The sequence below is a fragment of the Schistocerca cancellata genome, chromosome 2 (assembly GCF_023864275.1).
Source record: "Schistocerca cancellata isolate TAMUIC-IGC-003103 chromosome 2, iqSchCanc2.1, whole genome shotgun sequence".
Lineage (NCBI taxonomy): Eukaryota > Metazoa > Arthropoda > Insecta > Orthoptera > Acrididae > Schistocerca > Schistocerca cancellata.
This window is the reverse complement of record NC_064627.1, coordinates 260,597,252-260,615,920: the sequence shown is the minus strand read 5'-3', so window position 1 is coordinate 260,615,920 and position 18,669 is coordinate 260,597,252. Positions and strand designations below refer to the sequence as shown.

At 41.8% G+C, this 18,669-nt stretch overlaps 1 protein-coding gene across 1 annotated transcript in view; it reads left to right on the top strand.

The window, feature by feature from the left end:
* LOC126161601 (division abnormally delayed protein-like) overlaps positions 1 to 18,302 on the top strand; it is a 609,969-nt gene extending 591,667 nt beyond the window's left edge. Inside the window, exons 8-9 of the mRNA XM_049917549.1 lie at positions 12,096 to 12,258; positions 16,333 to 18,302. Of these exons, the coding sequence (XP_049773506.1) occupies positions 12,096 to 12,258; positions 16,333 to 16,505 (336 nt within the window). The 3' untranslated portion in view covers positions 16,506 to 18,302. The remainder of the gene's footprint in view (positions 1 to 12,095; positions 12,259 to 16,332) is intronic.
* The last annotated feature ends 367 nt before the right edge of the window (positions 18,303 to 18,669 follow it).

Here is an 18,669-nt window from a genome sequence, read left to right as displayed (position 1 = left end):
CTACCCTGGCCAGCAAGATCTCCGGATCTGTCCCCCATTGAGCATGTTTGGGACTGGATGAAGCGTCGTCTCACGCGGTCTGCACGTCCAGCACGAACGCTGGTCCAACTGAGGCGCCAGGTGGAAATGGCATTGCAAGCCGTTCCACAGGACTACATCCAGCATCTCTACGATCGTCTCCATGGGAGAATAGCAGCCTGCATTGCTGCGAAAGGTGGATATACACTGTACTAGTGCCGACATTGTGCATGCTCTGTTGCCTGTGTCTATGTGCCTGTGGTTCTGTCAGTGTGATCATGTGATGTATCTGACCCCAGGAATGTGTCAATAAAGTTTCCCCTTCCTGGGACAATGAATTCACGGTGTTCTTATTTCAATTTCCAGGAGTGTATGTGTCATCTCGCCGCGTACGCCTGCTTCGCAGGCAGCCTAGCTGACTCTGCTGTATCGCGTGGAGCCTACAGTCACCGCGGATACAGCACTACACTCTAGAATTTTGAACCATTATCTCATCAACATATGAACATTAGTCCTAACATTAAAACAACCCGCCACCGTTAGTTTTTATTAATTCAGTTCACTTAGCAAGAAGAAACCACTGTTGAAACAAGTAAATAGTTTAATACGAGGGTGAGTCAAATGAAAACCTTTACCCTCCTAATACCTTGGGGTAAATAATGACCCCAGGCCGTAATTTTCTGTGAAATATACGTTATTTCCCATTCCTAAAAATTATGAAAAATTCGGACTTTTCCTGAATTAAGTAATGGGTTTGTAATATATTAATATAACTTTTTAAAAATGTCAAGTTTTGCAGAAAATCAAGAGAGAACCGCTGAATACCATTGGGGTTAAACGCGACCCCATTTCTCTCTTGCGGTATTATTACCCAATAATGCTGCATTGAATCCGTAACTGTTTCTGTATTTCCTTTGTTTTATTGTTGTAATGTGTGATTGTTGCCAATACTTTATAAGCCGACGGTTATTTGTTCCATGCAAGTGGAGACTACTATTGTGTGTGTTGCATTTAGTGGGAAATGTCTCGTCACCTTTCCGAAGACGAAGTGCTTCAAATATTACTGCAGGATAATCCTCTATCTGGAGAATCAAATAGTGATATCAGCGGTATAGTTTATGATGTCTCATACAGCGATGGAGAAATAGACGCCTTAGAAGAGAATATTCCTCAATCAGACGGAAGTTCAGAAGAAGATTTAGACAACGCAGATGTCCAGCCTGAACAAGAAGTAACACATATTTCTGACTGTTATATGTAAGTACTCATTGTGGTTTGAGAAGCTGAGAAGAACATGTGGAGAAGCTGAGAAGAACATGTGGAAGAGAAGAGAGATGCAACTTAATGTGACTAAAGCCAGGTCTAACAAAATACGCAGTAAAAAATGTAGACTCCATAGAATCAGCTTTTCAGTTGCTTCTTAGGAGAAACATTGTTGATGTAATTCTAAAGTGGACTAACAAAGACGGCAGTCTTGTTTACGGTAGTAAATGGAAACCAGTAGATGGCATTGAACTGAAGTGATTTATCGGTGTCTTGATCCTAGCAGGTGCCTACAGGGCCCATAATGAAGCAGTTACACATCTGTGGAACAGAGAGGATGGTAGACCCATTTTTAGTGAAGCAATGGCTAGAAATCGCTTTACGCAAATTTCAGGGTGCATCCGATTTGATGATGCAGATGCGAGACATCACAACCGTACTCCTGACAAGCTGGCTCCCATTAGTGAAATATTTGAAATGTGGATAGACACATTTCAAGAAGCGTATGTTCCTCACAGCAACGTAACAATTGATGAGTAACTTGTGGCATTTCGTGGAGGATGTCCATTTCGGCAATATATTCATTCAAAACCAGGAAAATTTGGGTTGAAATTATGGGCTGTATGTGATAGTGCAACGTCTTACGTTCTCAATCTCCAAGTTTACACTGATCGACAAGAAAATGAATCTCGTGAAGTTGGTCAAGGGAAGAGAGTTGCTATAAATGTAGTGAAAGGCTTAGAAAACAGTGGCAGAAATGTAATAACTGACAATTTTTTCACTAGCCTTAGTTTGGAGAGCTGAAAATCAGTCTCACGCTCTTAGGAACAATTAGAAAAAATAAATGACAACTACCACAAGCTTTCACTCAGACCAAAGGTCGATTCAAATATTCATCTATTTTTGGATTCCAAGAGAATGCTTCAATTGTTTCATATTGTCCAAAAAAGGGAAAAGTTGTAACTTTGCTCAGTACAATGCATTCAAGGAAGGAAGTGGAAGATCGTGAAGAATGCAAGCCAGTTATGATTCTGAATTATAATAAAACAAAATCAGGAGTAGATACCATGGACAAGCTGGTTAGAACGTACACTACAAAAAATATGAGCAGAAGGTGGCCAATGGTATTATTTTACAACATGATTGATATCAGTACACTGAATGCATTTATCATATTGCTACATCTTACACCAGACTGGGCAGAAAGGCCCAACTACAAGAGACGGGCATTTCTCATAGAAATATGAAAGCAGCTAGTCGGAAGAAAGCCAAGCAAAATTACCCGATAAATGTTCAAAATGTGGATGTTCTGTGTGTAAAAAGCACTCTGCAATTTATTGCTGTAAGTGTAATGAGTCATAAATGTCAATTCGGAATTTAATAAAAAATGTTTCTAGGTTCATGAGAATCGCTTGTAAATTTTACGGAAATAAATAATTTAAAAAAATATGCATTTTAATTTAATGTAATGTCACTGACATCATGTTTTAGATTTTGGAAAAAATAAGGAATGTGATTTTATTCTACCATTATTAAACCTGTCCTTAAAAAAAGACCCCTATGGTACTCAGTGTAACAAAAAAAAAATCGGTATTAAAAGGGTTAAATTTGTAATAACAAATTGAAACTTCACGCCGTTATCATGTAAGTTGGTAAGCGTGCTACAAACAGCGTGCAGAATGGCTTGTAGGTGGCAGCATAGTGCTGCTGCACACATACCGTCGCAGTATCAGTATAAAGATGGCCGCTCCACTTGTGACTTGCACCAGGGAAGAACAGCGTTCTGTTATTCGGTTTTTGCGTAGTGAAGGTATGAAACCTATTGAAATTCATCGACGAATGAAGGTTCAGTACAGTGATGCATGTTTGTCACAGCAGCAAGTCTACGAATGGAGTAGGAAGTTCGCAAATGATGTGACTTCAGTGGAAGATGGTCCTCGTCCAGGTCAGGCACAACGAGTTGTCACTCCACAGAACATTGCAGCAGTTGAAGCCATAGTGAAGGAAAACCGCCGAGTGACACTGAATGACATTGCAGCATGTTCACAGATTAGTCATGGGACAGCACACTCCATTGTGCATCATGTGCTCCAGTTTCACAAAGTGTCTGCAAGATGGGTACCACGGCAGCTGACTCCTGAAATGAGGGAACGACGTGTTGTTGCTTGTGAAGAACTTCTTCGGCACTTGGAACGATACTGGGGACGAAACCTGGGTTCACTTCCACCAACAGGAAACGATGAGAGCGAGAAAGGAATGGTGCAATTCCTCATCACCAAAACCAAAGAAGTTTGGAACAGAACCATCAGCAGGGAAGGTTATGCTGACTCTCTTTTGTGACAAAAAAAGCGTCATTTTGGAGCATTACATGCCTAGAGGGACCACTGTCACCAGTTCATCAAGATCTCCTAAAATATCATCTGTGGCCTGCAATCAAATCAAAGCGACGTGGATTGCTGTCAGCAGGTGTCCTTTTGCAACATGACAATGCAAGGCCCCACAGTGCCCGTACAACAGTTGCAACAATCACAGACCTGTATTTTGAGTGTCTTCCTCCTCCACCATACTCATCAGACTCACCAGACCTTGCCCCAAGTGATTTCCATATGTTTGGACCACTCAAAGACGCAATGGAGGGAAAGAAGTTCCGTTCTGATGAAGAGGTACGCCACGCGGTGCATGAGCGGTTGCGCGGACTATCAAAAGAATTTATTTTGAAAGGAATTTATGCACTTTGTAAGCGCTGGAGGACTTGCATTGAGCGTGGGGGAGATTATGTTGAGAAGTGATATAGCTTTGTACCACTTCTGCACAATAAATAATATTTAAAAAAGTATTTGAGGTTTTCATTTGACTCACCCTGGTATAATCTCTTGTCTTTTATACACACTGAGGCTACTACACGCATGTTCGGAAAAAAGGAACAGATCAGCTTGATGACTAGAGAGAGGACGTTCATATTCACAAGACATGTAAGTCAGTATGTCCTGCAGTAATGATTAGCTTTTCAGTCACCTCGGTTCAGCACATGTCCTATTGCCTAGTAGGCATGGGCCCTGACAACTTGTTCCATGCGTGATGGCATCGACGCGTATTAGGCGCGAATAGCGTCCTGTGGTAAGCCATCCATGCTGCATTCACCTGGTTCTAAAGTTCATATGTGGTGGTTAGCAATGGGCCACAGCGCTGCACCTGTCATTTCACCACATCCCACACATTTTCGATTGGAGACATGTCTGGTGACCTGGCGGGTCAGGGCAAAAGGCTTACATCCTGTGACACCAAGAAGGGACATGTTTGGCAGCAACATGTGGTCGTGCATTGTCTTCCTGAAAAATGGTGTCTGGGGTGTTGTGCAGAAAGGTTATGGCTACAGGTCGCAGCATGGCATTCACTCAGGTTACTCTGGTCACAGTGCCCTGGACATGCACCGACTGTTATTTGTGGTTGCACCCAATAGCACCCCACACCATATGGCCTTGAGCTGGTGCTGTGTGTGAATGCAGTCACTGTGATGCCGCTCCCCCTGTCTGTGGCGAACCAGATTGCGGCCATTATTTTCAAACAAACAGAACTTGGATTCGTCTGAAAACACTATCTGATGCCCTTCTGTTCCCAGTGATGACTTGTCGTCGTGCATGTTTCTGCACATTCGTCAAAGCCAGGCGGAGAAGTGAACGACGCGCACGTAAACAATGCTGTATTAAACGGCGACGGACTGTCGCCCCTGATAATGTACGATGTGTTACGCTGCTCCATTGTTGCTCCATATCCGAGGACGCAGATCTGTCCTGCAGTGGTCTGGGTGGCGCGACCTGACCCACGTCGTCGTGTTCTACGGCCTTCCGTCAATCATTCTGCACACAGCGGTTGCACTGCCGAAACACTCGAGCAGCAATTTCCCGGATGGAAGCATCACTTTTCTCATGCCAGTAATGCGCCTTCTTTCAAACTCACTGATCTGACGGTACGGTTCGCGCATACGTCAGCGAGGCATCCTGCACGTCTGCTCAAGTCACGCTGATCCATTACCCTCGGTCCATTGCCACAGGCAGTTTTTACGGGTGGGTGGTGTTACCTCGTGATATCTATGTTGATACTGAACCCGCTAGCCGACAAGGTTCAAATGTTAATCATTTCTGCAGAACATACTAATGTACAGGGTTATTACAAATGATTGAAGCGATTTCACAGCTCTACAATAACTTTATTATTTGAGATATTTTCACAATGCTTTGCACACACATACAAAAACTCAAAAAGTTTTTTTAGGCATTCACAAATGTTCGATATGTGCCCCTTTAGTGATTCGGCAGACATCTAGCCGATAATCAAGTTCCTCCCACACTCGGCGCAGCATGTCCCCATCAATGAGTTCGAAAGCATCGTTGATGCGAGCTCGCAGTTCTGGCACGTTTCTTGGTAGAGGAGGTTTAAACACTGAATCTTTCACATAACCCCACAGAAAGAAATCGCATGGGGTTAAGTCGGGAGAGCGTGGAGGCCATGACATGAATTGCTGATCATGATCTCCACCATGACCGATCCATCGGTTTTCCAATCTCCTGTTTAAGAAATGCCGAACATCATGATGGAAGTGCGGTGGAGCACCATCCTGTTGAAAGATGAAGTCGGCGCTGTCGGTCTCCAGTTGTGGCATGAGCCAATTTTCCAGCATGTCCAGACACACGTGTCGTGTAACGTTTTTTTCGCAGAAGAAAAAGGGGCCCTAAACTTTAAACCGTGAGACTGCACAAAACACGTTAACTTTTGGTGAATAGTGAATTTGCTGCACGAATGCGTGAGGATTCTCTACCGCTTAGATTCGCACATTGTGTCTGTTCACTCCACCATTAAGAAAAAATGTTGCTTCATCACTGAAAACAAGTTTCGCACTGAACGCATCCTCTTCCATGAGCTGTTGCAACCGCGCCGAAAATTCAAAGCGTTTGACTTTGTCATCGGGTGTCAGGGCTTGTAGCAATTGTAAACTGTAAGGCTTCTGCTTGAGCCTTTTCCGTAAGATTTTCCAAACCGTCGGCTCTGGTACGTTTAGCTCCCTGCTTGCTTTATTCGTCGACTTCCGCGGGCTACGCGTGAAACTTGCCCGCACGCGTTCAACCGTTTCTTCGCTCACTGCAGGCCGACCCGTTGATTTCCCCTTACAGAGGCATCCAGAAGCTTTAAACTGCGCATACCATCGCCGAATGGAGTTAGCAGTTGGTGATTCTTTGTTGAACTTCGTCCTGAAGTGTCGTTGCACTGTTATGACTGACTGATGTGAGTGCATTTCAAGCACGACATACGCTTTCTCGGCTCCTGTCGCCATTTTGTCTCACTGCGCTCTCGAGCGCTCTGGCGGCAGAAACCTGAAGTGCGGCTTCAGCCGAACAAAACTTTATGAGTTTTTCTACGTATCTGTAGTGTGTCGTGACCATATGTCAATGAATGGAGCTACAGTGAATTTATGAAATCGCTTCAATCATTTGTAATAGCCCTGTACATGAGCTGTGAATATGATCGTCTTATGTCTAGCCGTTCAAGGTGTTCTGTTTTTTTTTCTGAACGTGATTGTATGAAGCGACGTGTCAAAACTGTCTGATCGTGTGTCTACGGTATGAATACATTATTATACAGATGAGTTTCAAAACTTATTCTTCCATCTTAAACTTAACCTTTGGTAAACCCGTTTAGAAAGAACACACACAGAAGGAGAAATGCTGAAGAGTACTACAGTTTTCATATATTCGTGTTGTTCACAGAGTTTATTGAGTGTGCTTTTAACAAATAATAAGGCTATCATAAAACTGAAGTACTTTTGGACCTCTACTGACTTAGGCTGTATGCTCGAGACGTGTTCCAAAAATTACGAGAATTTTGTAATTTAGAGATTTATGTTAGTCAATTTAGTTTGACCTTTTCGTTGTGTAGGTAAACATATCTGGAATGTATGTGTACAGTGTCAACCATGCGCGAGTATGGATGTAGATGTAAATATTTAGCCTCTTCTCCGCTGTCAAAAAGGTTGTTTGTGTTTTCTGGTATTGGTGATTGTTATTATTATTATTATTTATTGTTTTTATTATTACTTGCGTCGAGACCCCGTAGGATCACGCAAAGCAATCGAGACCCCGTAGGATCACGCAAAGCATTCTGCCTCATTTGAGCATTCTTTCTCCTCGTCCACGATTCCCTCATTTTTTCTCCATGGAGACTCTTTCAATCCTCAGTCTACTTTGTCGCTGGTTTCTTTGGGGCTTCATTTTTTGACCTAACGTTCCAATTGTATATCTTGTCTCTGTATATGTTTCTGTCTTCAGTTTCCATTGGATCGATTTGTGCTTTCTCTAGGTCAAGTTTAACTTCTGTGATCCATGTTACTTTTGACTTGACACCTTGTACGTATGTCAGAATTTTGTTGGTGAGTCTTCTTGAAGGTCGCCTGCTGATATGCTGCTAGGTTTGACATCTCCTCTGTTGTTTCCCTAGGGTGTAATCTGTCTCCCTCTTTTGTCAGCTTTGTGCCGAGAATTTGTCTCATGATTTTGACTTTTTCCTTCAGTCTGCTTTCCATGTCGTTTTTCCTATGAAGTGTTAGTGTCTCACTTAGTATTTCAGGGTTGATTGCTGTGTTGTAGTGTCTGATCTTTTCTCGAATGGACGTGCATTTCTTATTATATATATGTCTTGTGTTCTGCCATAAACTCTCTTCATATTTTGTAGTCTTCTGTGAGATCTTTTCTCCTCCTGTAGGTTCGAGGATTTCATCCAGATATTTGAAATGTGTAACTCTCTTTATCTTGCCGTTTTTTTTTTTCTTTAGATGAAGAAACCAGACTTCTGGAAAACGATTTGCAAGCCAACTTTTTATGCGCATTCTTTTAGTATTTCTATTTGTTTAGTTGTTGTCTCGCTATCAGAGAGTGTGGCAAGGTCGTTTGCTAAAACTAGCTTTGATATTTCTATCCTGTCCGGGGGTCGTCCGAGTCGTGTTGGTTCCCAGTGTTTTTGGATTTTCAGTCCTTTTTCCGACTCCCTCATTACTTTGTCGAGGACTAGCTTGAACAATATTGGCGATAATTCGTCGCCTTAGCGTACTCCAGTTTTGATCAAGAAGGGGTCAAAGATTTCACCCATGAAATTTCGATGTTGTACCAGCCAGGGTTTGTCTGATTGTTCGTAGTGTTTTTGCGTCGAGTATCGAGTCGTCTAAGATGTTGGACAAGGATTGTTGGTCAACAGAATCGTATGATTTCCTGAAATCTATGAAAATGCAAATGATTGAAGTACTCCTGATAGGTTTTTATTTTAGAGGTGTTTTCAGATTGAATATTTGCTTTGTGCATGCCGGAAGCATACCTGGTATTCACCAATTTTGTGTTCTATCTGTTCTTATGTTCTACGTGGTAAGCACGCCAAGAAAATTTTGTAGGTGACTTACAGTTCCTCTGGTTATTTATTTTGAGTGAAAAAGGGTCATACAGTTTGTAGTAAAGTGCAGCCAAGTTTTAGAAATTTTAAATATTGATTTTGATAAGCCTGCTAGAGAAGAATTTACAAGTGATGTCTGCGTCTCGAGGAAGACCGTGAAGGCGTTAAGCGCCCTGTACTTCCCAGCACATCATGAAGCGATTAAATCGTAGTAAAATTAAAGAAACCAATGCGAACGATCGCCGTTTCACAATCAGAGAAGGAGCCGGTGATTCTGGCGTATCAGACTGCCCATGGCATGAAATTTTGTTGGATATTATGGGTGGGAAGCGCCTGACATAAAATCTATTCCTAAATTGTTTAGTTCCGAACAGAAATAGCGCTGAGTTCGTAGCTCAGAGGTCGCTAGATGGAGTCAACAGTGATTCAGAGCTGCTAAAATGTTTCATAAGATGTGACTAAACGTTGGTTTACTGATATGACATCGTAACTAAGGTTCAATTGTCCCAGTGGACTTCAAGATCAAAACAAGTTTGACAAGTGGGATCTAAATAGGTTTAACGAAATAGTGGATCTAAATAGGTTTAACGAAATAGTGTTCCATGTGTTCTTGCCACAAGGTCGAATAATCAAAGAGGAATACTAACTACAAGTTCAATGTCGTTTTCGTCGAGCAAACCATTTGTGGTGAAACAATTCATGGTTTTTTTACCACGATAATGCACCTGCCCATAATTCTTTGTTTATTCACGATTTTTTCTCTTAAAACAATACTGTAATGATGCTCCAACCTCCGTATTCGCTAGACGCGGTCCCATGTGTCTTTTTTTCTGTTCTCAAAATTAAAGCAATCTTTAAAAGGCTGTCGTGTTACAAGCATAACTGAGATTAAAAACGCATCTCTGAGGGAGCCAACAGCTATTCCAAGGATCAAGTTCCAGAAGAGTCAAAATGTGAAACATGTAACAGTGACTGTTTTTAAGGGGATAACATTGATGTAGACGAATAAATAAACTTATTTCCAAAAAAAAAAAAAAGTCCCCGTTCTTTACATTGAAACTGAGCAGCTGACCAGGGTGCTATTATTATTTTATTATTTTCACGAAACTGAAAAACCTAAGGCAACAATTTCGCAGTTCTTTTACTATCGCACGAATATATATAAATATAAGAATGGTCAATATTCAGGGATATGACAGAAAGCAAAATAGTGTACTAAACATAGGCTCTAAAAAGCACCCCTTAAGAGCTGTGGGCATTTGTTCAGCAGAAGAGCTCTGTTTCACAGAAGTGGAGATGGAAGAGAGCTCATAGCTCTTAAGGCGTGCACTTCATGCCCATGATTAGTGAACATTTTTTCTTGTTTTGGCCCATACTACCCACTCTGAAAGTATTGAAATCGGAGAGCTTGAAATAGAACAGATTTGTTTCACAGTATGGAAGAGAACTAGTGCACATAGCTTTCCAGGTACGCAGCTTAGAGCCCACATTTACTAGACGTTTTTGCTTCGAATAATCTCGTTCCTGTCATGTCCCTAATTATTGACCATTCCTCCTGGGGCACACTGTATATTCCACAGGCCAGTCTACAGTGCGTGGCGGAGGGTACTTCCTACCAATATTGTCGATTTTCGCTTTTATTCCATTCGCGTACCGAGCGAGAGAAAATTGACTGTGTGCCTCTGTCATCGTAGCAGCAAGTTACGTTCGTCCGGCAGTTCGTCCGACATTTCGTGGGACGTGTAGTGAGTTGAAGTCTTGATTTTAATCGCACATTGAAGAATACGTGTTATAGAAATCGTCACTCAAATCAAAGCTGGTAAAAGTTACTGTTGGTTTATTACAAACGTCCTGTTTTTTTATCTGGTTTCTGTGAGTCGATCGATTTCTACTTGTATTCTTTTATTATCTTAGTCTGAAGGTCCTTCTAACGATTCAGTAACGTGGCCGCTTTTATTTTCGACGCAGACAATAATTAGAGTCAAAGAATGGGTTGGTTTGGGTTGTTTGGGGAAGGAGACCAGACAGAGAGGTCATCGGTCTCATCGGATTAGGGAAGGACGGGGAAGGAAGTCGGCCGCGCCCTTTGAAAGGAGCCATCCTGGCATTTGCCTGGAGCGATTTAGGGAAATCACGGAAAACCTAAATCAGGATGGGTCAAGAATGGCAAGGCTACAGATTCAGTGCGTAGGTACTATAAATGATTTTTCAGTTTTTGCGACATCACGCGAGTGATATGTCGAAAATCGGGCTTCACAAAAGTTTTGAAATAATCCTGAAAACTAAATAGGTGCTTTGGTTGCAGAAGGGGCACAGGACCACCCTTCGACATACCGACAAAGAAAATACAAATATCACACTCGGTCACCGCGGCCGGCTGTGGTGTAGCTGACCCATCATGTCACCTGACCAATGCGATCTGTGAAATGAGAACGCATTCATTTATAAAGGAAGTAAATAACTCGATCACATTAACGGAGTACTTGCATTTTTCACGTTAAACGTAATGTTTTGAGAAACTTATAGTTTTTTTTCTTCACGTTTTTCCGGTTTTCCATTTTTTCCCTATTTATCGTACTGTGTCAAGACTTCGGACAGTTTATTTTTACGTTGAGTGGAACCAAGTTGCAGGATGGGGAATGGCCTGTATGACCTTTTCGCCTTCTTCGAGTGAGGTTGGTTCAAATGGCTCTGAGCACTAAGGGACTTAGCTTCTGAGGTCATCAGTCCCCTAGAACTTAGAACTACTTAAACCTAACTAACCTAAGGACATCACACACATCCATGCCCGAGGCAGGATTCGAACCTGCGACCGTAGGGGCCGCGCGGTTCCAGACTGTAGCGCGTAGAACCGCTCGACCACTTCGGCCGGCTCCAGTGAGGTGAATCGCGTCATAAAACTAGCTAATGAGGTCAGTACAAAAATACCTGTATCACATTAAAAACTAACATGTTTTTCCACAAGTATATACCGTCTTCGTCTCTGCACTAACATATTATTCGTGGTACAATTCCGTGCCGTTGTATTCACACTGAATCCAGTCACGTTGTTCTGCCAGCTTTGGATCGTCGTATTTAATCATGCAGAGTTCAGAGGGCGGTGCCATTACCTTCATCAGTGTCTCCGGAGGATTATGATGAACCTGTAGGTGTGGTCTGTTCTCAACCTGACCCACTCTGAACTGTCTGGCTGAGAAGACATTTTTCTTTTGTTATACAGTATTTCTCGTGGTGTAAGAAAATGCTTCTTCTTTCCGGCTGGCCTCCGATCAGAGGTGCTGCATTGTGTAAGATTTTCTTTGTGTATCTTGCCTTGTTTTGTGCGGAAGCGTGCTGTTTTCGTAGCTGTGTTCTTCAGACGGCGCTGGTGGCGGTGTTTGCAGGTGGTGGTTAGCCAGGTGGCCGAGGCGCCGTCCGCGCTGGCGCTCACCCGCTACGAGGGAGGCAGCGGCAGCGGCCAGCAGCCGGGGGACTCGTGGGACGACGAGGCCGACTCCGCGGAGGCCTGGCCCGACGAGGGCTCCGGCTCTGGGGACGCGCCCATAGGTGAGCACTACTCCCCCCCCCTCCCCCCCCCTCTCTCTCTCTCTCCTCCTTTCTACACTACTGGCCATTAAAATTGCTAAACCACGAACATGACGTGCTACAAAAGCGTAATTTAACCGATAGGATGAAGATGCTGTGATATGCAAATGATTAGCTTTTCAGAGCATTCACACAAGGATGGCGCCGGGGGTGACACCTACAACGTGCTGACATGAGGAAAGTTTCCAACCGATTTCTCATACGCAAACAGCAGTTGACAGGCGTTGCCTGGTGAAACGTCGTTATGATGCCTCGTGCAAGGAGGGGAAATGCGTACCATCACGTTTCTGACTTTGATAAAGGTCGGATTGTAGCCTATCGCGCTTGCGGTTTATAATATCGCGACATTGCTGCTCACGTTGGCCGAGATCCAATGACTGTTAGCAGAACATGGAATCGGTAGGTTCAGGAGGGTAATACGGAGCGCCGTGCTGGATGCCAACGGCCTCCTATCACTAGCAGTCGAGATGACAGGCATCTTATCCGCATCGCTGTAACGGATCGTGCAACCACGTCTCGATCCCTGAGTCAACAGATGGGGACGTTTGCAGGACAACAACCACCTGCACGAATAGATCGACGACGTTTGCAGCGGCATGGACTATCAGCTCGGAGACTGTGGCTGCGGTTACCCTTGACACTGCATCACAGACAGGAGCGCCTGCGATGGTGTGCTCAACGACGAACCTGGGTGCACGAATGGCTAAACGTCATTTTTTCCGATGAATGCAGGTTCTGTTTACAGCATCATGATGGTCGCATCCGTGTTTGGCGACATCGCGGTGAACGCACATTGGAAGCGTGTATTCGGCATCGCCATACAGGCGTATCACCCAGCGTGATGGTATGGGGTGCCAATGGTTACACGTCTCGGTCACCTCTTGTTCGCATTGACGGCACTTTGAACAGTGGACGCTACATTTCAGATGTGTTACGACCCGTGGCTGTACCCTTCATTCGATCCCTGCGAAACCCTACATTTCAGCAGCGTAATGCACGACCGCATGTTGCAGGTCCTGTACGGGCCTTTCTGGATACAGAATATGTTCGACTGCTGCCATGGCCAGCACATTCTCCAGATTTCTCACCAATTGGAAACGTCTGGTCAATGGTGGGCGAGCAACTGACTCATCACAATACGCCAGTCATTACTCTTGATGAACTGTGGTATCGTATTGAAGGTGCATGGACAGCTGTACCTGTACACGCCATCGAAACTCTGTTTGACTCAAAGCCCAGGCGTATCAAGGCCGTTATTAGGCCCAGAGGTGGTTGTTCTGGGTACCGATTTCTCAGGATCTATGCACCCAAATTGGGTGAAAATGTAATCACATGTCAGTTCTAGTATAATGTATTTGTCCAATGAATACCCGTTTATCATCTGCATTTCTTCTTGGTGTAGCACTTTTAATGGCCAGTAGTGTATTAGTACCCCTCACTCTTAACAACAAAGGAATTGCTGTACATTGACACATCCACGAAACAGTAAATACCATTGGCCTTATGAGATATAGACAAAAACTGAGAGGGATTCTCCTGAGAAATACTGTTAATAACAGTACTGTATGTGAGTTCATAGTGAACATTTACATTTTTAGTGATAGAACTTTTTTGATTTTGTCCAACACTGTCAGCAGCTTTCATGGTTATGATCCTTTGAGCCCATGCTCACTGGAATAATATTTTTGGCACATCTTCTAATTTTTTCTTAGCACTTAAAGTGATTGCTCTTTTGACTATCATTCCCTTGAGCCAACATTGAACTAAGGTGATGTTTCTGATTTCCAAATACTGTATTCAGATTAGAACTATTTGCTCTCTGGTATCTGTATTAATGTAAGTTTAGTGCAATTATATAGTTCTATAATTTCTCTTTAAAATCAGTACAATTATTAAATTATTTTTAAAAAATATTTAATTTCTTGGTAAAATGTGTGTGTAAACGAATAACAGGCACCTCGTGCAAAAGATTTAAATGAAAACAGTTTCAGGTCCCTAACTTAGAAACTTATTTTCAAATAAGTCACTCTTTTGATAGTTTTTAAAATCTGATGTATTGTAGACACCTATGTTTTACCTATGATACGTGCTCAACATCAAAATATCTCAGACAATCTGTCAAAACGTCAGAATTCTAAATTTCGCAAGGAAAGTACAAAATGTGAAAAAGCAAATACAAAAGCTAATTCCAGATACAGTGAGAGTCAATGAAGTAAAACAGATATAAGATAAAACAATCTAGTTAGACGAAAATGGTAGGATTCTTTATCAATAGCAAATACGAATAAAATGTGAGTTGCTGTAAACAGTTCAGCGATGCGATTACTTTCACCATAACTGAAACAAAATCAGTGGGAATAATGATAGGAAAATATCATAAGTCACTTAGGAACGAGCCAATAGTAGGGAAGCTGAAGCGAAATAACTGAAGGAAATAAGAGAAGGTAGGAAAAACTAGATCTCTGAACTGAAAATCAGCATACGAAAAGTCTAAGTAAATTTCGGAGAATTTAAAGGCAAAGACCAAAGAAAATATAATAATTAAAGCAGAGAAGAGACGAGATAGGAGAAAAGAGTGGAATGAAGGCCTCTGCAAGACAATCTAATTGTCTGTTGATGTCATAGAAGAAAACCAGGGTGTTGATTTGGAGACCACAGAGGCTCCAATATTACAGAGAAACTTTGACAGTACTATGGAAGATTTTTGATAAAACCAGTCAAAAGGCCGATGAAAACAAAATAAGATGCCTGTCATCTCGACTGCTAGCGATACGAGGCCGTTGGGATCCAGCATGGCGTTTCATATTACCCTCCTAAACCCACAGATTCCATATTTTGCTAACAGTCATTGGATCTCGACCAACGGGAGCAGCAATGTCGCGATACGATAAACCGCAATCGCGATAGGCTACAATCCGACCTTTATCAAAGTCGGAAAGGTGATGGTACGCATTTCTCCTCCTTACACGAGGCATCACAACAACGTTTGACCAGGCAACGCCGGTCAACTGCTGTTTATGTATGAGAAATCGGTTGGAAACTTTCGTCATGTCAGCACGTTGTAGGTGTCGCCACCGGCGCCAACCTTGTGTGAATGCTCTGAAAAAGCTAATGATTTGCATATCACAGCATCTTCTTCCTGTCGATTAAATTTCGCGTCTGTAGCACGTCATCTTCGTGATGTATTTTAATGGCCAGTGGTGTATGTGTAATACATGTGGAATTTATAGACTCCCAAGAAGTCTAAATGAATGAAAAAATAATTAAGTAGTTACTATATAGATAAGCTGTGGATTCATATGAGTGCAGTACTGAACCTTGGTTTTAATAAGTTTATTTGCCACATACTGGCTGGAATAGTGCTGCTATGTGACAGCAGACATGAAATATACACAAGCATGCCACATCTCAAATCATGTACTTTATGACAACTTACCTTTTCAAAACCTGAAAGAGCACTGCTAGAGAAATCACTATGATAGCCAAAACAGGAAGGAAGCAAAAATGAACTGAGCTCTTGGACATTTCCCAGGTATTGACCCAACCTGTAGAAAATATGTCTGTGGCACAGAGGACGAATGGAAGCCTTGGAAATTTATCACTCAAATCAAATTTGGAGTAGGAAGAATCAAAGTCAGTTTAGTAATACCTTCCAATATGATAGGAGCAATGTTTGTGGTTGCGGTGAAATCCAGACTACAGCACATCCCACATTGCCATCGTAGGCGCTTCATGCTCAACTAATTGCCTTTAACAGGCCGATGCAGATGCTCATAGCCTGCCGCAGGGTGGACGTAGTCTAGGTTTCTGTGATTTATAAACTTGTTTTAGTGGGACGTTAGCTCTAGGTATTACAGCAAGCTCACAATTATCTGGGTTCCAATTATATAATTGTATGAATATTGTCGATATATCAGCAGCATAATATCAATGTATGAATATTTTGTGGGACATCGATATTATTTCTACAAAATTTCCATATTTGATATACACTATAGCCATGTCTAACTACATGTCTACCATTTCATTTTGCAGTGCCAGAAGGAGGAGATCGAAGCGCAACAGAGAATGTGCAGGTGTCACCAGGAGTTGGGGCCGACAAACCTCCAGCAGAGTCTTCCGCCGGCCGCAGGGCACCCATGTCATGGAGTCTTCTGCTCATCGCATATGGCGCAATTGTTACAGTGCTGTTTCACAGAGACGGCTAGAGACGAACTCACCCTCGCCAACAAGCAGTCTGCATTTTGGTGGATAACAACAGGCGGAAAAAAAGCAGTGCGACAAATTCCTATTTTGCTGCATAAGTGGTGCAGAAGAGCCATTAGAGATGTCGCTGCGAGTTCTGAGAGGAGTTTAACTTTACACACACCATGTTGATGAAGTACGGCCACACTATTACACTCACAGATAAATAGATTTCCTTCATAAGTGCATAGGTTTCCACGGTCAGAGTCAGTTCGAATAAGATCTATTTGGGTATTATATTTCACTGCATCATTTTGTTGCACTAAAGAAAATCCACAAAACTGTGCTGACAGTTCAGCCATGTTTGGAGCAGTTCTCCACAGTGTGACGATAGTGATATTTCGTTGCCCTGAAGACAATCATTGTAAAGACAGTTGAAACATTGTCTTTCTTTGTAAATGGCTAGAAGGCAGCAAGATGACACGACGTGATACCCAAAATGATTTCACCCAAAATGTTGCAACAACAATAAAAAGAATTAGGTTGTAGCAAATAGTTTTATAGGCAAAATTTAGTGAGTTCTGTAAAATATGCTATGAGGAAAGTGTGTTATTTCCCAAAAGACGCAGAGTACCTGACCTTAAATTATTTAACTGTTCCTTTGTGCCACTTTCAGATCTTATGTTCTCAGGAAGTAATCCATCAGAACGGCCTAAAATATGGATACCACCAGCAGACTGCAATGGCAGAACAAATCTTCAGTTTCTATTCATTCTGTGAATGAAAACAAATTCGGGTGATAAGGAATTTGTCATTGACCGTGCATAGAATGCACAGTCTTTAGTGTACCCCAATATTTATGGGAATACTTCCTAAATTTGACAAATAAGAGAACATAACCATAATTAAGATGTATTAATCATTTGTGAGAATTCTGGCAAAAATAGCAGCTGTCTGTATCCACAATTTAAGTAGCATGACTATTTATTTATGTTTTTCATTCTTTTAATCACTATAGCGAGGCCAAACCTGTTTTGGCATCCTGACTAACTATCGCAACAAAAGGCAGCATTGAATTGTTAGTTTAGTTTCGCTTCCTAATCGTACCTCTACATAAATAACAATTCAGCAAAATTGTTATCAGTGCCGAATATACTCGCACAGTCAACATCATGATAGAGTATCTACTAATGTAATATTGTTAGTTCATGGATTTTGAAAGTTTATGTCTGTTTTGTGTCATATGATGAATAAGTTCAGCTTAATGAAAGTTGCCTAATTTAACACTTTTTAGCTGAACAGTGACATATGTAGCGAACAAAAGAATCTCACCTTCTGGTACTTATTTTTTTGTGTTTCATTTAGTGGAGCATTGAATTAGCCCTATTGGCTATATGACAATCGCCAGACTGCAAGCAAACAAGATATAGCAGACGAATGGACAAATAGATATTTAGTTTATTAGTAATATGAATGGATGATAATTTTTCTTTAAAAATGTAATATATGTTGATGGTTCGTGATTTTATTGCTCAACATTTGCATGTTGAGTTTGTTGTGAGAAGCAAAAAGAACTGTGATAAACGTTTCGAAGATTAGTGGTTGTACATGTGTGGTGGTTGTAAATTATGGCGAATGATGTCCTTAGGAACTGTTGGTCCCATAGTGCAAACAGTGGATGAGGTGTGTTACATCATAGTATGAAATTGACTACCACTTGTTTGAATTTTGATCATGACAACATATTAGTAATTATTTTGTGCATATGATATTCTACACTGGTTGTATTTAATGAAAAAAATAATAAATTGTTGACATAATATGGTGTACTTTTCTAAAATAATTATGTAGGAAATTATGGTTTCATGGGATGGCATATTGGCCAGAAGTTGTAGAAACTAAACATGTTTGCTATAAGCTGATGGATACATGGAATTCTATATTTTCTCATCTTCTCATAGTGGTAAAACAGTGCTAATTATTGACTGAGTACGGTGAAGATGTCAGTTGCCATTACATTGTACTGAGAACCACGTGCTGTTGTGCACAGCAAGTCAAGAACCTTCCTGTTTCTTTCCCTCCTGGGCATAATGTTCACAAAATGAAGTTAACCATGTAATGAGACACTGAATAACTTAAAAAAATCTCGACATTTCATTCTCACATTGGATGAACAGCTGACAAACC